Source organism: Salvelinus sp. IW2-2015, linkage group LG15 (genome assembly GCF_002910315.2).
Source record: "Salvelinus sp. IW2-2015 linkage group LG15, ASM291031v2, whole genome shotgun sequence".
Lineage (NCBI taxonomy): Eukaryota > Metazoa > Chordata > Actinopteri > Salmoniformes > Salmonidae > Salvelinus > Salvelinus sp. IW2-2015.
The window spans coordinates 56,542,164-56,565,569 of NC_036855.1; the positions used below are offsets into that span (position 1 = coordinate 56,542,164).

Consider the following 23,406-nt stretch of genomic DNA (forward strand, 5'->3'; position numbering starts at 1 on the left):
GTGGTGTGCAGTGTGGGAGCCTTTTCGAACCCACTGTTAGCATGCTAGCATTGAAACCCTCTATACATACTCTGCAGTTGAGGCCTTGCTAAACCCTCTGCAGTGGTTTTATTAGTAAAGGCCAACTCTGCAGTGACTAGTGAGGCCTTCTAAACCCTCTTGCAGTGGTTTTATAGTAAAGGCCAACTCTGCAGTGAGCTAGTGAGGCCTTCTAAACCCTCTGCAGTGGTTTTTCACTGCAGAGTTGGCCTTTACTATAAAACCACTGCAGAGGGTTTAGCAAGGCCTCACTGCAGAGTATGTATAGAGGGTTTCATGCTAGCATCTAACAGTGGGTTCAGAAAGGCCTCCCACACTAGCACACCACTCACTCCCTGCTACCACACCACTCCCTGCAGCACACTAGCACACCACTCCCTCCAAGCACACCACTCCCTGCTAGCACACCACTCCCTGCAGCACACTAGCACACCACTCCCTCCAAGCACACCACTCCCTGCTAGCACACCACGTCTCCTGCAGCACACTAGCACACCACTCTCCAAGCACACCACTTCCCTGCTAGCACACCACTCCCTGCAGCACACTAGCACACCTCCCTCCAAGCACACCACTCCTCCCAAGCACACACTCCATGCAGCACACCTAGCACACCACTCCCTGCTACCACACCACTCCCTGCTAGCACACCACTCCATCGCAGCTCACTAGGACACCCCTCTCCTGTTAGCATACCACTCCCTGAATCACACTAGCAGAACCACTCCCTCCAAGCACATCACTCCCTCCAAGCACACCCCCCTCCAGCACATCCACTCCTCCAACACACCCTCCCTGCTAGCACACCACTCCCTGCTAGCACACCCCTCCCTGCTAGCCACCCACTCCCTGCTAGCACACCACTCCCTCCAAGCCAACCCCCTCCCTGCTAGCACACCACTCCCTGCTAGCACACCACTCCCTCCAAGCACACCACTTCCTGCAGCACACCACTCCCTGCCAGCACACCAACACTGGGGTAGGTATGTATGTTCGGCAGGGTAGGGCAGCAGGGCTGTTGTCCAGACGTGCCATATCCCTGAAGACATTCCTCAGCTGTTACCGGGAGTGTCATGAAGCAGAGATGTTTGTCTCCTCCTTCCAAACAGTAAAAACCGTTTTACTGGCATTCCACAATTCGCCCCAACCTATAATTCTCGTCGTTTTTTGACATCAAGACATTGGTTTCATTAGGTATGTCTTTTGTGTGAATTAAGGATTAGCTACTTTTCAGGATCGTATTAAAATCTTGCTTAGACTTGCTTCCGTAGGTCTGTCTTTCACCCGCGTTGACCACTATGAGTATCTCTCTCCCACCCTATGGATATGGCAGAGCATTGAAACCCCTACTCTTCAGGGCGGAGAGTGGGTCTGGAACAGGGGCATTATCCCACGCTCTTCCTCACCTTTTGAAACCGAGTGCAGGTGTAATTGTTGCTATTGGGTAGCCTGATGTACTGCTAATGGGAGCAATGTGTGCGGCGGTAATGTGTTTTCTGTGGAGGCGAGTGGCCCGGTGCTAACGTGTCTCTTTCCATCTCCCTCTCTATCTCMCTCGCTCTCTCCTTTGGCAGACGGTCGATGACGATGCGATGGAAGCGTGAATGAGGTTTGGCGTGGCGATAGCTGAACGATGCCCAAGGGTGGGGGTTCAAAAACCCCCCAGCTGGAAGACTTCCCACTCAACACTGACATGGTGGAGAAGCAGGTTGGGAAGAAGGTAAGAAACACATGCATCACACACGTACTGACACACCACAAATCTACACACACACACACAAGCCCTTTACCGCTCCCGCTGCTGAGTCCTGCATCGAGGGGTCATGTCCTCATTACACAGAAAAAAATCATTATGGACTTAATAAGCAGCTCGATGGGAGTTGGCATTCAACTGGCTAAGAGCTCATTGTCGCTTTTTTGGGGGATTATTTCTTATGACTGAAGTCCCATTTTGGGCTTAGGTTATGGTGACATTTCTACAGTGGAAGAAAAAGCTTGTTGAGAACACTTAAAATACAAGTTTGCAAAGTGCACTATGTCAAACTTTTTTTTCTTTTTTTTAACCTACGTGAATTATTGCGTCACTTGCAATTTATACACGTGTCCCGCTCTCTGAAACGTTCCTTGCTACTGTATTGAATGCACTATGAATAACATCACACAACCCTCCCCTTTAAATACAGGCATGCGTTCTGTTTTTCTAGATGTAGCCTAGAGCCAGGGAAATGGCTGTATGTAGTGTTGCATCAGCTTAATGACTAATGATATAGCATAGGTTATGTGCTTTAGCCAGCCAGCTATATATGGCTCATCTGAATAGGTAGTCCAGGTTTTATCAATGAACTAATCTTCTTTATTTTTGACCAATGAAGTGGAGGCTGCTGGCACTGTGTGGCAAATTTAGATCCTCGTGCATCAAACGCAGCATTAAGTTGCTGGGCAGGCAGGCCAGGGCATTCTGCTACAGCCAACCTGACGCTGAGACTCGCTATACTATTTCAGACTGAACAAGAGAGAATAGTTCCTAGGGATTTTCACCCTAGATTCTATGTTAGACCACTGAAATKATTTCCCAGAAGTGGATTCTAATGAGCAGAGCTGTTAATTAGATGTGAACAGAGTTGTAATGGTAACGTAATAACAGGTGTCATTTCCTGTGTTATTGTTTCTCCACATGGTTGTGATACTAGGGATTAGGTAGTCATTTCAGTGGTGTTTTCCCCTAGGTAGTGGGGAGAGCTGTCCCTTCAAATGGCAGCTAAAGCCAGCCTGTGTTTTTGTGGACGTGTGGCTGTTCATGCTGGCAACAGTGAGTTTAGACGCAGAATGATGACATCATGGTAATCGTGGTTCAGCAGCAGCGAACCCAGAGGTGCAGCTTACGCGCGTGTCGGCTATGTACAACCTTCCGCACAGAATTGCATCAGACTCTGGGAGGGAGAGGAGGAGCGAGAGCATTGCTAGGAGYCCAGTAAACACGGTTTCTCATGAAGGCAGCCTTGAAGCAGTGGCTCACAGCTGTCTTTTAATTCAGCTCTCTTTTCTCTGTGTGTCGCAGCAAGACTAGCTCTGCCTAGCGCTAACGCCTTTGTCTGTCTTGACATGTTGTTTTGTGTATTTGTGTGCCTGTGTCAGCTGTCTGTATACTGTGTACTGTCTTTCTGTTTGGAAATTCCTCCTACATGTAGACCTATGTATATTGTCTCTCGTTCCCTCCCTCTCGCTGGTGTACAGAGTTACTGCTAAGCCCAGTTCTAAGCAGCAGGAAGAGCTTGCTGTGTGTCTACGCTGTACTGTAAGGATGACATCATAGTCTCATGACTGTAGGAGGGCTGGGGGCTGGGACTTGCCAGGGCGGGCTGCAGAGCGTGCCACTGTGCAGTGTGCAGCAGTGGGAACTAGCCTGAGAAAGAGCGAGCGTTCTGCTACATGCCACCTTTTTATCTGACCTGATCGGGTCCTGCATCCCAGCTCTGTGGTAAACAGCCACCTACACAGAGCTCTTTAATTAGCCTTCCTTACCACAGTCAGCACCCGGCCAGCAACTCAGCTGCTCTGGCCCTCCTTTAAATCTAGGGGTTAGAAAAACAGGCATTACATAAGGTTTTATTTGTTTTATAATCGTTTGCGATGTTTTTAATTATAGCAATCATTAAAATCTGAGTTCAGAGTTCTTTTAACTTTGACTACAAACTTAAATCATCAAGTTGCAGTTTACTAGCCTGATATTTGAATATATAAGCAGGATATTGCATAGAGAAGAGATCTATTTTCCTACCTTTGGAACACTGTACACTGAAATACTTGRGCTCCTTAGAGCTAAATGTGAGTGTTTGTGAGAGCGCAGAGCAGACAGGCCTGAGCAGACCTGCTGCATGGCCCTTTAACAGCAGTCTTTTGAGGGAGAGGCAGCGCTGTACTGTGCTGTATAGACAGAACATCCGCCGAAGGGAGCCATTGGTGCCGGAGCAGGCCGCTTGCTGACGGAGGGAAGGGGTCTTCTGATGGGTACCAGTTGCCGTGGACCACAGACACCTGCGGTGTTACCGCTCCTTCCATCTCTCTCTTACCATCTGGGTCTGTCTGCCTCTGCTCTGTGCTGCTCTGCTGCCGGAGCGCCGAGAGGAAATTCCATGGAAAAGTCACGCTCTGCAAATCCCCTAATCTCTGGAAGTCTCGGGGCAGACAGAAGCACACTGCAGTGTAAAGCTTTGGGATACGCAGCTGCCGCCTGCCTGTCTCTCTGTGTCCTTTTGTCAGTGTGTCCTGTCCTGGATGAGCTTTGTCCCTGTGTCTCTGTCTGTCCAGGCTCTGTCTTCTCCCAGTGCTAAGGGAAGTCTCCAACATTAGGGAAGTTCTACAAATATCCTTCCACATTGGCCCTTTCATTTTAAACTACAGTTAGTTTTATTTTAATTAAAGAATATTCCTCCCAGCTAGTAGTGTACCCCATTTCGGCGGCAGGTAGCCTAGTGGTTAGAGTGTTGGGCCGGTAACCGAAAGGTTGCTAGATCGAATCCCCGAGCTGACAAGGTAAAAATCTGTCGTTCTGCCCCTGAACAAGGCCACTGTTCCTAGGCCGTCATTGTAAATAAGAGTTTGTTCTTAACTGACTTGCCTAGTTAAATAAAGGTTCAATTTAAAAAATAATAATAATAAATGAGCATCTGTGTGTCTTTACTGTTATAAACTCAGCAAAAAAAGAAACGTCCCTTTTTCAGGACCCTGTCTTTCAAAGATAATTCGTAAAAATTCAAATAACTTCACAGATCTTCATTGTAGGGTTTAAACACTGTTTCCCATTCTTGTTCAATGAATCATAAACAATTAATGAATATGCACCTGTGGAACGGTTGTTAAGACACTAACAGCTTACAGGCGGTAGGCAATTAAGGTCACAGTTATGAAAACGTAGGACACTAAAGAGGCCTTTCTACTGACTCTGAAAAACACCAAAAGATAGATGCCCAGGGTCCCTGCTCGTCTGTGTGAACATGCCTTAGGCATGCTGCAAGGAGGCATGAGGACTGCAGATGTAGCCAGGGCAATAAATTGCAATGTCCATACTGTGAGACGCCTAAGACAGCGCTACAGGGAGACAGGACGGACAGCTGATCGTCCTCGCAGTGGCAGACCACGTGTAGCAACACCTGCACAGGATCGGTACATCCAAACATCACACCTGCGGGACAGGTACAGGATGGCAACAACAACTGTCCGAGTTACACCAGGAACGCATAATCCCTCCATCAGTACTGACTGTCTGCAATAGGCTAAGAGAGGCTGGACTGAGGGCATGGTATGCCTGTTGTAAGGCAGGTCCTCACGAGACATCACCGTCAACAACGTCGCCTATAGGCACAAACCCACCGTCGCTGGACCAGACAGGACTGGCAAAAAGTGCTCTTAACTGACGAGTCGCGGTTTTGTCTCACCAGGGGTGATGGTCGGATTCACGTTTATCGTCGAAGGAATGAGCGTTAGATCGATTTGGAGGTGGAGGGTCCGTCATGGTCTGGGGCGGTGTGTCACAGCATCATCGGACTGAGCTTGTTGTCATTGCAAGCAATCTCAACGCTGTGCGTTACAGGGAAGACATCCTCCTCCCTCATGTAGTACCCTTCCTGCAGGCTCATCCTGACATGACCCTCCAGCATGACAATGCCACCAGCCATACTGCTCGTTCTGTACATGATTTCCTGCAAGACAGGAATGTCAGTGTTCTGTCATGGCCAGCGAAGAGCCCGGATCTCAATCCCATTGAGCCTTGAATCGGAGGGTGAGGGCTAGGTCTATTCCTCACAGAAATGTCCGGGAACTTGCAGGTACCTTGGTGGAAGAGTGGGGTAACAGCAAGAACTGGCAAATCTGGTGCAGTCCATGAGGAGGAGATGCACTGCAGTACTTAATGCAGCTGGTGGCCACACCAGATACTAACTGTTACTTTTGATTTAGACCCCCCCTTTGTTCAGGGACACATTATTCCATTTCWGTTAGTCACATGTCTGTGGAACTTGTTCAGTTAATGTCTGTTGTTGAATCTTATGTTCATACAAATATGTACACATGTTAAGTTTGCTGAAAATCAACACAGTTGACAGTGAGAGGACATTTCTTTTTTTGCTGAGTTTAGCTGTGCAATACGGTGTTCATGTTTCCTTTTTTATTTGCCAGGATAAAGTATTGTCAAACAAGACTCCTAAATTGGACCGCAGCGATGGCGTCAAAGAGATGAAAGAGAAGGCATCCAAGAGGAAGCTTCCCTTCACTGTTGGAGCCAATGGAGACCAGAAAGATTCTGACTCAGGTAAGACTGGAGGGGGAGGGGATGTGACGTGACATCACTTCCTCAGCCTGGCAGCCAGGAAGTGTAGTTTTGCATGCTGGAAGAATGAAAGGATATGACATTTTATTGGTTGTATACACATATTTAGCAGCTGTTACTCGGGGTGTAGTAAAATGCTTGCATTCATAGCTCCAACAGTTAAGTAATATCTAATAATACACACATCTAAAAGGTTAAAGAATGGAATTAAGAAATATAGAAATATTAGGACGAGTGAAGTCGGAGTCCGGAGTATAAATGTGTGTGGGGTGGGATGGGATGTATAGTCAATATGGACAGTATATGGATAGATTATGTAGTATATCTGAAGAATAGTATATGTACAGCAATAGTTAAATCGGATATGCCTTGACTAGAATACAGTATATACATATGAACTGGGTAAAACGGTATGTAAACATTACTTAAAGTGACCAGTGTTCCATGACTCTATGTACATAGGACAGAAGCCTCTAAGGTGCATGGTAGTGTAACTGGGTGGTAGCCGTCTCGTGACAGTGACTAAAGTTCAGGCCAGGGTACTGGGCGGGGGCCAGCTAGCGGTGAATATTTAACAGCCTGATGACCTTGAGATTGAGAGACTGAAAACTGCCTCTGTCTCAGCTTTGATGCACCTGTACTGACCTCGCCTTCTAGATGGTAGCGGGGTGAACAGGCCGTGGCTCGGGTGACTGAGGTCCTTGATGAGTTTCTTGGCCTTCCTGTGACACCGGTTGCTGTAGGTATCCTGGAGGGCAGGCAGTGTGCCCCCGGTGATGCGTTTGGCTGACCACACCACCCTCTGGAGGGCCCTGCGGTTGCGGACAGTACAGTTGCCCTACCAGGCGGTGATACAGCCCGATAGGATGCTCTCAATGGTGCTTCTGTAAACGTTTGTGAGAGTCTTATGGGCCAAGATACATTTCTTCAGCCTCCTGCAGGCGGTGTTTCTTTATAACCTCAAAGAAGAAAGCTGGTGCCATGGTTTAACTTGGTTCAACTGTCCATCATTGGGAAAACGAGAAAAGGGCCACACGGAACATGGGCCAATTAAGTGAGGATTTGTCAATCACGAGGGCCTGAAAAGGTTTGGGGTGAGACACTCACTTGTGTTATTCTTTAATAAGAGAGAAAGGGGGAACTACTGTTCCAGCTTGTTTGGCTTGAGCTTTGAGGATCTTGAAGTGATTTGTTGATGATGGTCTGTAATAACATGTACGGTAATGGAATCCACATCTCTGTGTGCTGGGTTATTGGGTTGGTTTGAAATGCTGCTGTGAACTTCAGCTGTTATTTCTTTGGGTAATATGGAGTCCAACCCATTGTGTACATTTCTCTTTTTTGTTTAGGTGACGTGTGTTGGTTTTCTGCAGGAAACGTTTGAAAATGGTATTTCTCTGTTTTGAAGAGATATTGAATATAGAATTTGTGTTCTCAGTGCAGCTTGAGTGACCAAATCGGGAGCGTAGTAAATTCCCCTGGTCATCACTGTTTAGTCACAGCTATAGTGGCTTGGTTTTGTATTTGTGTGTATGTTGGTGGTAGTGGCCCTGTAACCTGTTAGCAGGCTGTTGGCAGAGAAAGGTTGCCTCCCACCTCAGTTTCTCCCCTCCCCCTGTCTAGAACAGTGCCCTGATTGTCTATTGTCGTGCTAATGTTAGGGTGGAGTCTCTGCCTCTACAGCTAGGCTGGATGTCTGTCAGTCTCTCACATTAACTAGACCATCATTTATACACTTTCGGGGGTGCGTTTGTCTTCGTGTTCCCTGCCTGTTATCCTTCTCAGTGTCTTTTCCATCCACATGTCTTAAACCTGGCTGTAAAATGGAAACATTCATTAAATGGTTCATCCTTCATTGTGTTAGTTTTGTCTCCATGCCGCCTTATTTATCCCATACACACTGTAGTGTGTGTGTGTGTGTGTGTGTGTGGTTTCACACACACACTTCCCCTCTTCTGTTGTCTTGGCCTTGATAGCTAGTTCCTTTCATGCTGTGTGATTGTCTCTACCCTATGGAATTTGTTAAGTACTTTACAGCCGGCCCTATCCCCCTCCCCCTGACGTTGATGGCGTCTTTCTGGTGATACTGTATCTCCCCTTGATATGGTGAACTCTCCTTCTACGGCCCTACATTGTGAGGATAGAGTCTAGACTGTGGTCCAGTAGGCCCGTGTATGGAGGGTTTGTGTGCCCCTTGGCCTGCTCCCTTGTGCCTGCAGAAAAGCCACAAGGATTACAGTAGTGAACTTTGAGAATGTGGAGGGAAGTGCAGGCCGTACAGTCCTCTCCTAGTGGGCTGGGCTTCATATGACCCTCTGACGGAGAGAGAGCCTTTACATTGCTGCACCCTCCTCAACCTGAGTGGGGGAAAAACAACACAGAGCGCGAGTGACGAAACAGAAACCTCCTTAATGACGGCATAGCTATTTTCTCTCTCTCAATTTGCCTGGAGGTTATGGCCGTCAGTCCAGCGTGGCTCCTCTCCTACTCAGAAAAGGATCTGCAGGTCTATTGTTTTCATTGTGCTTCCAGCTCCTCGCGCTAGTGTGCTGATGGAGAGTTCAGACTGAGGCTATGCTCAGTGTTTTTGCATGGGCTCTGTAACACAACTTACCATAGTTGGCCTATGAGCGAGTGTTTTGAAGCTAAAGCTTGAGGCAGATAATGTTGAATTTGTAGCATAATATTGGCTTTTGAGAAATGTACGGCTACTTTTGATTGTGTTGTTCAGCTATGAAAGATGAGCAAGTCAGACCCTTCACATCCGCTTATTATTTGGCTAGTTTTGATGGAAACAGACAGAGGACACAGGGAGCTCATTGAACGTGGACTAGGCTACATACTCCATTTGAAATGCGTAATTCATACTGTTGGTCATTTTGTAGACAGGGATTTGCTGCATTCTGCGTTTGTGTTGTCTTTGCACTCTCCAAACCCACAAGATGACAGTGTTTCTACAGTGTTAGTTATCTAGGCATAGTACTACCCTGTCAGTACCTAAAGTGAAGTCAGTGTGTGTGGTTGTGCCTTATTTGAGTGCATAACATCCGTTTCTATGGTTATAACAGGGCACTCGATCTCTACTGAAGGTTTTCTCCCCGAGGCATCTGTTAGATGTATGATGTAGCTAATTGCAGTGATTGCTCTGTTATCTTGAACACACCGGTTTTGACAGTTTACAAGACATTCTTCTAGAGATGGTAGCTTGTGTAGCAGATGATTGTTGTAACCTGTATTGGTGTAGAGCTCATCCACAGGCCTTGCAGCAGGAGTGTAGGAGTCATGGCCAGGGCTGCTCAGCAAGGGGACTGCTCTGGATAAAGCTATGAGGAGCGGGAGACGGATAAGAGACAGTGATGAGTGCAGATCAGCTACTTGCAGGCTGGCACACACATCATCACCTTCACGATATGGCAGGAATACAGGATGCCTGTCTTATCAGCAGGTGCAGCAGGTGCTGCTTTCAGTAYGGAAAGGGGGGGTGGGGCTGCTGGCTTGAGGTTTTCTCCACCGCATCCCAAATCAGCCCTGTCTGCCTGCTGCACACCACTATTATTCAGATCCCTGGAGGGAGAAATGTTTTTGTAATGTTTCATCTCCCATCCTTTGGAAGATCCATGAATTATTCACTGTTACTTGACTTGAAATCAGATTTGGTCCGGGTTCAGTTGTTTTGGAGCTAGAGTCTCCACTAGGTATATTAGATAGGCTAGTAGTTGCACTCTGTCCAGGCGTTCTGAAAAGGTTCCATTGTTTCTCCAGACCATCTTTGACCCCTTGTGTGTACTGTAGCCTACATCAGGATGGCCCAGTCTACTCTGTACATGGAGATGAGGTCCAGCAGTAAGCGGCAGTAGGTAGGCCAACACGGTGTGAGAGAAAGCCCTTCGGTAGTCTGCCGATCTGTCTCTCTGTCATTACCACCACTGAAGACTGTTGTTGTGCACCGACACTTTCCTCTGCTCTCGTCATCGTAGCCAAGCACAAAACAAGGCAGTGACGCAACATCCTGTGGCCACTTCCAGTCTCTTCTTCCTTCATTTCCTGTTTGCTGGCTGTGTCTGACTGGGCTGCTTGACAACGGAGCGCTCTCTTCTCTCCCTGTTTTCTGAGTAGGAGGGAATTGCCTCTCAATATCCCACGCCATGACATTCTCCTGAAGGTAATCTTCATACAGGAGCATGAATGTGTCTGGCTCCTGTGTGACGTGGTGGTGGTGGTGGTGGTAGTGGTGGTAGTGGTGGTAGTGGTGGTAGTGGTGGTAGTGGTGGTAGTGGTGGTGTTGGCATGTGTGGTAGTAAGCGCTAGTAGTGTTCCTGCTTTGTTTTCAATCTCAGTCTAAGAAGGAAGACCGAGTTGTGGTGCTAATGTGTTTACACGTTGACCATGAGATCTCAGCCTGCCTAGTCGCCTCACTTGTGTCTTCACAGTTGATTCCCATGTTCTACATAAATGAACACACAGGAAGGCCAGTCCTACATACACATTGCAGTAAAGCAAACGGAGCTCATCAGGTCTACCTCTAATAATAATTCTCTCCCACGGAGCAGGAACCCCAACTGACAGAACTGGTCGGAATACATTTGTAGCTGTCACTCAGAGAAAGACAGGCCGTTAGCATGTTTGATGTCCCAAGTGGAATGATAGAAAGATGAGCTTGTCATCTTTGTTGTCCGATTGAATTTGGGGACACAACAAACGGACTAGGCCTACCTGGTTCCTCTGGTCGGGCTGGTTCTGGTTCTGCCTGCCCATACTGCGGGAAGCTGATAGCAACGTCTCCACAGTATGCTAACACAGTGGCGTCATGGGCCCATTGTAACTTGACTGTTGTCTTGCWGTGGGCCCCGCCCCTGGCCTAGGCTGGCGTTCTTGGGAACAGTGAGGTAGTTTGGTCTCCCTCCAACTTTGCCATCAAAACTCTCAAGTTAAAGGAAAAATCCAAATGACATTGGTATACATAGGCCTTCTTTTGTTCTTTTGCCAGTGTATATATAGTCTTAAATGTTTCTTAACTATTTAATTGTTTAATTAGACCCAGCTACGGATGTCTATGGGCTTACATTGCATTTTCAGATGCCTCTGTCTTAATTCCATCCTTGTAATCCATGTGGAATGTGTGAGGCTTATCCTGCTGTTTTGTTGTTTTTCCCGTCTTCCCACTGTATCTCATTTACATTGAAGATGCATCACACATGTTTGCGTGCTACTTAGCCTACTCAATGCATGTCCAAAATCCAAAAGTCATTGTAATTAGCAGCTTGTATGTGGTTTGATAACAGCCCGTCTCAAGTACTGAAGCAGGCTCATTACTGACTGGGGCCCACTGTAAAGGCTTGGAAAAGCAACTCTAGCATTTTCAGTCCTCGACATCCACCGCCTGAAACATCCACTGCTGTGGTTCGTGCTGTTTCTGAATAAAAGGAATGTGTCTAAATGGCAAATTCCTTTCAGAATGTGAGTGTGTATCAGGGGTGGGGGCACATTAGGCGTAAGTATTCACAGATGTTAGTGAAAGTTCATCACCTCTGACTATGGAAGATCTCTGGAAAGGGTTTTGTGACCGGAAGCGTGAGCTGCCATGTTTCCTACTCCTGTTAATTCTTGTTTGTGGCCTTGAGCAATCCACTGTGTTGAGAGCTACAGCGAGCAGGCTTGTAGATCACCCCTTTTGATTAGACGACGTGTGTTGTCTCCATGGACGCAGTTGAAGGCCATGTCATTTGTTTTTATTGATGTCCGAATGTTTTGGAAGGATCTTGAAGCTGGCGCAGTTTGGGCTTGTTCAAACATTGACGGAGCGTACCTCCAAATCGTCCAGCAGTTGCAAATGTAGAGTGTTTATGTATTTGCGTCTCAATAGTAAAGTAAGACTGACATTTGCTGTGGAGATTTGATCATTCCTCATGACACTGAAAATAATTGTTGGGCGTGTCTTTGAGGAGCTGCTGATTTTGTCCCAACGGCAAGTCGCCATTGTGATGACCTTGGCTCGGCCACATTGAAATGAACACCGGCCATTTTGTAATCACTGTCACTCTGCCAAGTCACACACCCCCTGAGAGAGACATAAACATCAGACTGTCAATAGTTGACCCCTCCCTCCCTCTGGGGCAGCTGGGTTTAAATGCCCACCACCATCAGCTGCCTCAGAAGATGGATGTGGCCTAAACTAGACTAGAAGTTGGTAGGGGTTTCACCAAGGGGCTTCCTTAGAACATCACAGAGGACATTTATCTGACCTGTTGCCATGGAGATGTTGAATGAGTGTTATCAATGACTGTTGTTGTGGTCAGAAATGAAATCACTTCAATTTGACTGCTGAAGTAAAATCCAATATAACCTGAGCAATTTGCAATCCTGTGTTTGTATGTGTGTCTGTGCTACCCATAGACCTCACATTGTCCATTCCCCTCTCTCCTCACAGAAAAGCAAGGTCCGGAACGGAAGCGCATTAAAAAGGAGCCCACCAACACCAGGAAGTCAGGCCTGCCGTTTGGGATGGGCATGCCAGGGATCCGGGCCGGGTACCCCCTCTCTGAGCGGCAGCAGGTGGCTCTTCTCATGCAGATGACGGCTGAAGAGTCAGTCAACAGTCCAGGTGCGCGTTTGTTATGGATGCCACGTCTCTGAGGGTTCAGCGGGGGGTGGTGTGAAGGGGGGGGTGCTGTGTCCCTGGTGCTTAGAGTCCCAGCCACACTTTTGCTCCATGCTTCATTAAAGAACAGACCACACTGCTTAATTAGAATTCAATTATACAAGATAACCCTCATCAATTTCCATTACTGCAGTGAAATGGACCTCCTCCGCTGTCTTAATCCACTGTTCTTTTCTGGGACTGGCTGTTTGTGGGAGATTTTTAGGCTCTAGAAGTTGGTGTCACATTCCTGTATGGTAAATTGTGCTGCTTTGTTTTAGGATGTAGCGTTCAACCATGAGGGAAATGAAAGTAGRTTACCCCAGGGATTGAGTCTGAGGGGACTAATAGTGTCATATCAGATCTGGGCCAAGTCACAGAATATCTAGACCTAGGCTTTTTGTTCATTTCATATCTGCTGTCTGTTATTAGATTAGTCGGATTTAGCATTTCCTCTTCAAGTGCTGTACTTACGTTCTGTCGATAAAACATTGCGATTTAAACGTTTAGGAAACATAGGCTTTAGTAGGCTATATTTCCTCTTATTAAGTAATAGAGCTGATCTCTGTGGGTTAGTCATTATGTTGTGCTTCTGATTTGGGTTATACGTTTCCTGTTGTTTGTATTATTCGGCGGGTTGCTGCTGTTAAACAGCCGTGCCTGAGTTTGTGCCTTAAAGACAGAACCCAGACGAAGTGAGTTTCAAATGGCATTCAGGACTACGCTCTGCAAACTCAATAATGTAAATGTAGTTAAGGCTTTGGTTTAAGCCACTAAATGTGATGAAATGAACTCGAGCAATTGGGAGTCTTGGAGTTCTCCTGATGTCTTGAGCAAGAGTGTCACCTACAGGCGATGGAGTTGTAACAATTGTTTTTCAATGAAATATTCTGCACTGTTACATAATGGTACTGTAATATGTAGCCCTATGCTCATTTGGCTTGTGTTTTTACTAAAGAAAGGAATCATGCCAATTCTATTAAAACTCTGTTTTTGTCCTGTTCTTGTAGACACAACACCAAAGCATCAGTCACAGTCAAGTCTGGGCCAGAAGGGAACGCCAAACTCTGCATCTAAAACCAAAGACAAAGTAAACAAGAGAAATGAGAGGGGCGAGACGAGGCTGCACCGGTCAGCCATCCGCGGAGAGGCACGCCGCATCAAGGAGCTCATCAGTGAGGGAGCTGACGTGAATGTAAAAGACTTTGCAGGTGAGCGTCGCTGCCACTGCAGGCTGGTGGTCATCTTACTTTCTCTGCTCCTCCTCCTCGCTCTCTCTGCTGCTCTTCCTCGCTCTCTCTGCTCCTCCTCCTCGCTCTCTCTGCTCCTCCTCCTCGCTCTCTCTGCTCCTCCTCCTCGCTCTCTCTGCTCCTCCTCCTCGCTCTCTCTGCTGCTCCTCCTCGCTCTCTCTGCTGCTCCTCCTCACTCTCTCTGCTCCTCCTCCTCGCTCTCTCTGCTCCTCCTCCTCGCTCTCTCTGCTCCTCCTCGCTCTCGCTGCTCCCCTCTCTCGCTGCTCCTCCTTTCCTCCTCTATCTCTCTCTCGCTGCTCCTCCTCTTCTCTCCTCTCCTCTTGCCTTTCACCTCATATCTCCATACTTCTGTATTACATTTCATATTCATGAAAATAGTGGCACATTTCTAGCTTCTCTAGCAATCTAAAATGTTCAGAATTGAGTGCTGTAATAATTTTGAATCCTACGTTTGAGAAACATTAGAGCCGTTCTTTAACTGTGTTTGGGATTCACAGGCTGGACTGCATTGCATGAAGCGTGCAACCGAGGCTACTACGACGTGGCCAAGCAGCTGCTGGCAGCCGGTGCAGAGGTCAACACCAAGGGCCTGGATGACGACACCCCTCTGCATGACGCATCAAACAACGGGCACTTCAAGGTAACTTCAGTGTAACGTTTGTGATTGCCCATCGTAGATAAGCCAACGGCCGTGTTTAGGACTGAGACAAATGTTTCGATGTTTCTTTGTAGGTGGTAAAGTTGCTTTTAAGGTATGGAGGGGACCCTCGACAAAGCAACAGAAGGGGTGAAACCGCGTTGAAGGTTGCTAACTCCCCAACGATGCTCAATCTGTTGCTTGGAAAAGGCACGTATACCTCCAGTGAGGAGAGCTCGTCAGGTGTGTGACATTTTATACCATGAGTAGCTCTGAACACCTTCACTCTGCCATTTGTTACTTGTATTTTAACTTCCCTGCTTTTCTTTAACCACTGGGTGTGATAGATTTTTGCTGTTATTTAACTGTTATTTATTTATCTATTTTTTTCCAGAATCCTCAGAGGAAGAAGATGCCCCATCGTTTGCCCCATCCAGTTCTGTTGATGGKAATAACACAGACTCAGAGTTTGAGAAGGGCCTGAAGCTGAAAGGGAAGAAAGGGCTGGATCAGCCCCTATCCACAACAACTACCCCCGTCAAGGACGAGTATGAGTTTGATGAGGATGATGAGGAAGAGCGCGTCCCTCCGGTGGACGACAAGCACTTGCTCAAGAAAGAGTTCCGCAAGGAGTCTCCCAGTGTCACTAAGGCTAGCGGCTTAATTTCAGTACCSAAGGGGGAGGTGGTCAAAACCTATTCCAAAAGCAACTCGCTCACACCAAAGAAGGCTGTTAGACGGATTCTCTCTGACAGCTCAGACGAGGATGATGGGACGTTGTGTTTCACACCTATGCCCACACCACGGCAACCAGCGCCACCTACTAATACCAAGGCCCGGGACTCTGCTACAGTGAGCTCTAAACAGCAGAAAGAGAAGACTAAAGTTAAGAAGAAGAGGAAGAAGGAGACAAAGAATAATGTCAGTAAGGAGGTCAGATTTGGTAAAGTCAATGACAAATTCTGCACTTCTGACTCTGATTGTGGGGACATAGGGAGTGAGGATGATGAAGGCTCTATGAAGAGCTCGAACTGTATAAAGGACTCCACAATGAGCCTAAAAGAATCCTCTGCGTTCAGTACTCACTCTGCGTCCTCTTCCTCTTCTTCTCATGGAAGCATGAGCTCTCAGAAACTGACACCCTCGCTGACAGAGCATAACCCAAAGCAGTGGAGGACAGARGGCTGGAAGACTGTSTCATCTCCTGTYTGGTCAGATGTAAGCTCTCTCTCTGACTCGGTTAGAACAAGGCTTTCCAGTGAGTCGGACTACTCRTCTGCKGACTCAAGTGTCGAGTCAGTGAAACAGGTGAGAAAGAAAGCACAGGAYAACAGAAAGAAAAACAATGTGCACACCAATGCACTAGACAAAAAGAACTCTGACTTTCACAAGAARTCCAACACAGACAGTACMGTCTCCAAAACGGATAAAGATGGCAAAGTGTTGAAAAAGCATAAAGTAAAACACAAGCACAAAAACAAAGAGAAAGAAAAGGCTCCCAGTTTAGTGCTCAATCAAGACATGAACGAGAAATTTGTTAAAAGCTTRTCATTTGATTTTGATGATTCAAGGCAYAAGTCACTCCTTGTTGASACTGAGTCCCCAGCTGAAAGCAAGGTCAAGCTGTCTAAACATGAAAAAGAGCATTTGAAAAAGGAGGACAGYTTGTCGAAGGGSAAATCTGAGGACAGAGACTGGTCTTCTGGAAAAGAGGTGCAAAGAACTGCTAAYGAGGAGAAATCCAAGAAAACAAAAGAGTCCACCAAGGAGAAGCCTAGCAAGGAYGAGAGGGAAAAGCCCRTGAAAACTGAAAAAGAAAGGAGCCTCAAGGAAAAAGAGAAGCCCAAGGAGGAGAAACAACAAAAGACTCATAAAGAGGAGAAGAAGAAAAAGTCAAAGGACAAGTCATCTAAACCAGACAGGAAGAGCAGTGAGCAAAAAGAAGAAAAACATATWAAGGTGGATAAGGAGAAAAATGCCAGGGAGGAGAAGGAAAAATRMAAGAAAGAAAAGGTTCWGAAGGAAGAGCCTGATTATGAAGTCTATGATGTCYGTAACCGTTTCTTAAACCTAGAAGACACCAAGCTCAGTGCCTCAGACGACCACCATGACCGATGGGCGTCAGACCTTTCCTCTGACTGCGACCTATATGGAGATGACAGCTGGGARGCTCCTCCTGTGAAGGACTACAAAGAATATAAAGCAAYCAACACTGTAAAGCTGATRGTTGAGACTGAKAAAATAGAGAGCAGAGACCGGAGGAAGGASAACAAAATCAAAGACAAGAAATTAGATCATAATGACAAACGGTCAGAGAAAGAGCCTACCTCCAAGAAGAAAGAGAAAGACTSTTCAGAAAYAATCTGTGACAAGAAAAAGGATTTGACRGAAAAACAGAAACTCAACTCCAGCCACRCMGTAGAAAYGGAGAAGAAGCGAAAGGAATCTGCAGATACTGTCAAAGAGAAGAAAGAGAAGGACTCCACGGACAGCAGTAGAGACCGAAAAGATTCCTATGAGTTCACTAAAGAAAGAAAGGACTTGAAAATCAAACAGGAGTCRATAAGAGACGATTATGGGAARGATGCCTCCWTCAAAGAAYTTGAAACTGTCAGCAAACCATGTGAAATTAGAGAYAGGAACCACTCTGGAAAAGAGAAGGASAGAAAGGGAGATGMGGTGGAAAAGAGAGAAAAGACWAAAGCTGACAAACACAAGGAAAAGCCWAAAGACCGATCRATAGAACAGGATAAGGAGAAGCCTGAGAYGACCTCAACTGAGAAGCTTTTGAAYGAAAAAGACACAGATAGAGGCTCTAAAGACAAGAAGGAGGGWGCTAAAGACAAACACAAAGACACACACAGCAAAGACAAGGAKAGGAAGATGTCTTCAGAACAAACTAAGGACAAGAAAGAAAAGGCTTCACAGGACAAGCATGCTGACCGGGATAAAGATSTCCTTGAGGTGAAGAAGGAGGAMCGAAAACCTGAGAAAGTTAAACCTGAGAAAACATGGTACAAGATAGCAGACATTTTCACAGATGAAAGTGAGGATGAAGAAGACAATTACAATGGGGGTGTGGCCAAGTTAAGTGATTCCCTTGGYTTGTCCGATTCTCACAGGAAAGACTCCACATCTGACAGGGATGAGCTTGATCACTTCCAAACYGAAAAACCCAGAAAATATTCTGCTGAGGCCAAACACACAACAGAAAAACAGAAAGAAAAAGAKCACAAGAAAAAAGACAAGACCACATTTGATATGGGGAAAGAGAGGAAGGGTTCCTTAGAGAAACACAACAAAGATAAGAAAGWWAAGGATTCTGTTGATGCAAAACACAAYGAACGCAAAGARAGAATGTCTGTGGACTCAAACCAAGAGAAGAAAAACAAYCAGAAGCTGTTGGACAAGAGGGAKGCCAMTGAGGAWAAGACCAAGAYTAAATATAAAGACAAGCAAGATCATGTTAARGAKAGAAAGCCCTCYAAGGGGAGTGGGGAAAATGAAAAGTCGCTCTTGGAGAAGCTGGAGGAAGAGGCCATGAATGACTACAAGGATGACTCCAATGACAAGAACAGTGAGTTATCCTCAGACAGCTTCACTGATCAGGMTCATGAGCCAGTGCTCAGCAGCTACTATGATTCCTCCAACATCAGCCTRCCAGACATTACTGATGAGAGACGAGACTCACTCWCCATATCTAATCCTCAAGACAAGTTCAGAGAGAAAGAGAGGCACCGGCATTCATCTTCATCATCGTCCAAAAAGAGTCATGACAAGGAGAAGGACAAAGTCAAGAAGGAAAAGGGGGATAAACAAGACAAGATAGAGGAAATAAGAGAATCCTATGGACGCAGAGAAAGTCTGCCCTTRGAGAAAGAGCCTATGCCATTAGAAGCGGACCCTTACACATTTCCATTTGGGTCTAAGGGTGATAAAGATGAATTTGAMAAGACYTTGGAGTTTGAAAAGGAGATGTCTAAAAAAGCTGACAAAGACAAAGTGAGTACTGTCATCAGTGATAAGATCAAGGACAAAAAGAAAAAAGAGAAACATAAGGAGAAAGTCAAAGAGGAGAAGCACAAGTACACGGATGGCTTTGGATCACTTAAACACTCCAAGGAGGATATCAAATSTGGAWTGAAAGAGAGTCCTCAAATTACCAATTTGAAGGAAAGATCAAAGGAAGACAGTCCCAAATMTGATGTGAAAAAAGAGAGAAACCGAGACTCTTTGGACAAAGACAGTAGGGCGGACCATGTTAAGTCCAAGGTTAAAGAAGAAAATGAAAAAGTAATTCAGTCTAAAGACACAGCTCGCAAAGACAACCGTCCACGTTCAAAGCTTCTGGTTGATGGYGATCTCAYACTAACCAGCTTTGGGCAAATGTTAGGCTTAAAAGACCAGGAGATTGAAGAACGCCATAAGAAGCATAAGGAGAGGATGAAGCAGATGGAGAAACTAAGACACAGATCAGGGGATCCCAAACTTAGGGATAAAACCAAGTCCACTGAGGAAATAAAGAAAAATCGCAATGAACTATCATCCAAAAAATCTAATAGTTTAGAATCTGCATTGAAAGAGAAGAAGCTCAAAGATATTGGTCTCCCAGCCCAAATTATGTCTCCGGAAAGAAAGCCACAACCCATTGACACTCAAAATTCAAAGGARTGGCTTGCAGGCCATCAGATGAAAGAAAATCTCCCTGCCTCACCTAGGCAAGATCAGAATAGACCAACGGGTGTTCCCACCCCCACATCTGTAATCTCTTGTCCCAGCTATGAGGAAATCATGCAGACGCCACGGACTCCATCCTGCAGTGCAGAGGACTACCCTGATATAATGTTTGATGGGTTAGATTGTCAGAACTCATCAGCCATGGCCATGTCTATGAATGCCTGCTCKCCATCCTTCTTTGACAGGTACTCCAACTCATCACACACCTTCCAAGAAGGGACTTGTATAACTCCGGCTAAGAATCTCCAGTTGCCCCTTGTCAGTCGATCGGCTTCGTCTGATGTTAGAAGACCCCTGGAAGATGAGTTCAAAGCTGAAGCTGGCAAGTTTCTACAACACATTWTGCCAGACGCCTCTGAGTTTGACTTGGCAGCCTCCCAGCCTCCAGAAGACAAGGCAGCATCAGTGGAGAGACTTGAATGCCTGTCTCCTCCTTACTTCTCACCTATTAGAATGCTGTCTCCCGGGCTGGAACTTGCCGAACCTGCACTAGATGGGGCCACCACAGCAATGGCTGGCACAGAGACCTGTGAACACCTACCTGAGAGTGTCTACAACAACTTCCTGATGAAGCCCTCAACGCCAGTCCACAGACCTGACCCACAGGAGCCATGTCTGGACATTGCTGCTCCACCCACCCCTGCACCTGCTGCTCTTCCTCCCCTGGATATTGATGACCTTTCTGAGCCTCATCAAAGTGAGCACAGTCTTATTCCCTCTGACCCAGTCAGTGGCAGTGAGTATCTGCCCCCTGTTGTGGAGGAGGAGGAGGAGGAGGAGGAGGAGGAAGAAGAGGACTACGAAGAGGAGGGGGAGGAAGAAGAAGAAGAGGAGGAGGAAGGGGATCTTGAAGAACCAACAGATGCTGATCATCATGCTGCTGAGGAGACGAGGGACGTCTGCTCATTCTCTCCTCCAAGGGTTGAAGAGCCTTTGAGGAAYGGCTGGGCTGAATCTCCTGAGAGAAGAGTTGCAGAGGTGCATCAGTTGACTCCCCCACATCCACCACCCAACCTYGTGGAGAACTCCAGTGATCATACCATCAGCTGGAACTCTGAGATGATRTTGAAATCTCCTCAAAGGACTTATGGGGAAATAGAGGCAGCTGTCTCCAAGATAACCAGCCCCTTCTCGCATTCAGACAGTGATTTGCAGCACATTACTGCCATACCTGGCCATCCATCAGTGARCCCTCCATATGCTGCTTACAGGTCTTATGTACCTGACCCTGACTTTGACGAGCAAAAAGAGGCTGTGGAGGACATTCCAATTTCTCCAGCAAGACCTGAAATGACACCCATGGAATTGGAACCAAACTACTTGACAACCACCTCATCCTCCACAAGGTTAGAGTCTTTCTTCACAGACTGCAAGCCAAACTTGGAGGATAATCACCAGATGGAATCAGAGCTTTCTTGTGCAGCACAAGTCGGCAGACAAAACTCCCATGGGTTTACTTCTGAGAGCCATATGCCTCTAGCAGTAAGCAACGAGCCAGTGGTGCCCTGGACAGACCCATTCTCAGCTACAGTGGATGAGCTGGATGATCTTGGCCCTTTCTCTCTACCTGACCTCCCTTCTCTCTCCCTCCCGACCTCCCTGCCAGACAAGGAGATGCCAGAGCTTGACATCAGAGATGCAGAGCCAGCCGACTACAAGCCACCATCTGCTCATATAAGGCCTCCTGCTATTGAAACAATAGAGGGCGAAGAGCTTATGGAGGTTGACCTGCCTATCCTGGCCAAACCCCTGTGTCCTCCCGAGGTCCTAACACTCAATGATTCTGTGCAGGATTTGGTTGTGCCCTCACCAAAACACAATTTCCAACCAGAATTTGAGTCTGAGCCTCAGAATGTCCCTGAAATGAACTTAGTGAAAACACAGGTCTTCGAAAACAGAGCCACATATGAAGAGACTGATGAGAGCGATGGAAACATGTTCTCAGCTGTTGATACAGACAATACTCAGCATCACAAGCAGATGTCACTGACCGAGTCTTTATCAGTTGTAATTACTCCATGTATGGACTCCTTGACAACTGTTCAACCAGAACAAAGTGGGCAGGTATCAGATCCCATTGTTGGGCCAACTTGCAGTCCAGTCCCCACAGTTCCTCTGCCAGTTACTGTCACGATTTCTGGCACAGTCCATGTTTCGGAGGCTCTTGAGACAACGTCTAAGCTCACGGTCACTCTGACAGCGTTGTCAACTGACCTTCCCAAGAAGGTGGAGGAGATCCCACAGAGGATGACCAGAAACAGGGCCCAGATGCTAGCAAAACAGGAGAATACCACCACCACCACCACCACCAAAAAGCAGAGTAGTAGAGTAGTAGCAGAGAGTACAACCACCACCACTATACCTGCTAGCGTGATACCTCCATCTGTCCCTACCCCTGTCACCATGAGCATGGCTGTAACCACAACCACCCCTATCCCCACCCCTACCTTTGTCCCCTTTGTTGTTCTGGAGAAAGAAAAGGAACTTGTCACCACCATCTCCACCACACCAACCATTACCCCGGCTCCCCCTCCGCCGCCTCCTGTAGTGGTCAGCAAAACTAAAGGGCGGCCTGTGGAGGAAGAGGAATCCCAGACGCAGCATCCACGCAAGAGGAAATTCCCGAAACCGCAYGTTCAGCTGGTCAACACAGCCATGCAGCAGACCAGGGAGATGATTCAACAGACGCTGGCTGTCATTGTCAACGCCATCAAACTGGATGACATAGAACCCTACCACAGTGACCGCTCCAACCCTTACTTCGAATACCTGCAGATACGGAAAAAAATAGAGGAGAAGAGGAAGATCTTGTGCTACATCACACCACAGGCCCCTCAGTGCTACGCTGAGTACGTGACCTACACAGGCTCCTACCTGCTGGATGGCAAGCCTCTCAGCAAGCTGCACATCCCAGTGGTGAGTACCTCCCTTCCCCTACAAATGTTCACACTTCTGTTGATTCATAGATTTGATTTCATTACAATAATACACGTCAAGTAACTGCATTCTGTGACCTATAATAACCGCACAGCACATTTACAACAAAAGTTTGAACTTTGTTGCAATGGAAAGATTGGTTACATCATAACCTCAAATCATTGCCATGGTTTCTCAGATTGCTCCACCTCCATCGTTATCGGAGCCCCTGAAGGAGCTCTTTAGACAGCAGGAGGCAGTGAGGGGGAAGCTGAGACTGCAGCACAGCATAGAGAGGGTAAGAACACGGACTCACTGTACCCTCCCTAATATCTATCCATCTCACTTCTGAAGTCGCACTGAGAAGGAGTGCTTTGAACAATCCTTTGATGAATGTTCAAAGCTGCTATGTAATAGAAATCCAAACTGCAATATGCATTTCTCCAACCAAGCAATTGTAAAAACTTGTGACATTTCACATTAACCTTATCAGTTTGCTCAAAAAGATTTGGAAGTAAAGTTGAAAGTCCAGTCCGGTTCCCCTCTCTCCAGTCATATTGTATTGACTTTCTATATCTCTCCTTCCAGGAAAAGCTTATTGTCTCATGTGAGCAAGAAGTACTGCGGGTCCATTGCAGAGCGGCAAGGACGATAGCCAATCAGGCCGTCCCATTTAGTGCCTGCACAATGTTACTGGACTCTGAGGTGTACAACATGCCAACAGAGAGTCAGGTGCGTCTGTGGGTGGTAAAAAAGGTGGGCAAAAAGTTGACGGACAGGGCCATTCACATGGGATTTGTTTAGTCAGCTCTTCTAATTACTCTTAATATTTTATATACACTACCATTCAAAAGTTTGGGGTCAC

At 46.8% G+C, this 23,406-nt stretch overlaps 1 protein-coding gene across 2 annotated transcripts in view; it reads left to right on the plus strand.

The window, feature by feature from the left end:
- The window catches only part of ankrd11 (ankyrin repeat domain 11), a 49,897-nt gene that overhangs the window by 21,113 nt on the left and 5,378 nt on the right, over positions 1-23,406 (plus strand). Inside the window, exons 2-10 of one of the 2 annotated variants that reach the window (XM_070447287.1) lie at positions 1,614-1,759; positions 6,214-6,346; positions 12,792-12,965; positions 14,012-14,212; positions 14,749-14,891; positions 14,984-15,131; positions 15,283-22,541; positions 22,741-22,839; positions 23,130-23,297. In XM_070447287.1, the coding sequence (XP_070303388.1) occupies positions 1,673-1,759; positions 6,214-6,346; positions 12,792-12,965; positions 14,012-14,212; positions 14,749-14,891; positions 14,984-15,131; positions 15,283-22,541; positions 22,741-22,839; positions 23,130-23,297 (8,412 nt within the window). In that variant the 5' untranslated portion in view covers positions 1,614-1,672. The remainder of the gene's footprint in view (positions 1-1,613; positions 1,760-6,213; positions 6,347-12,791; positions 12,966-14,011; positions 14,213-14,748; positions 14,892-14,983; positions 15,132-15,282; positions 22,542-22,740; positions 22,840-23,129; positions 23,298-23,406) is intronic. The other variant, XM_024001874.2, reaches the window with a different exon arrangement.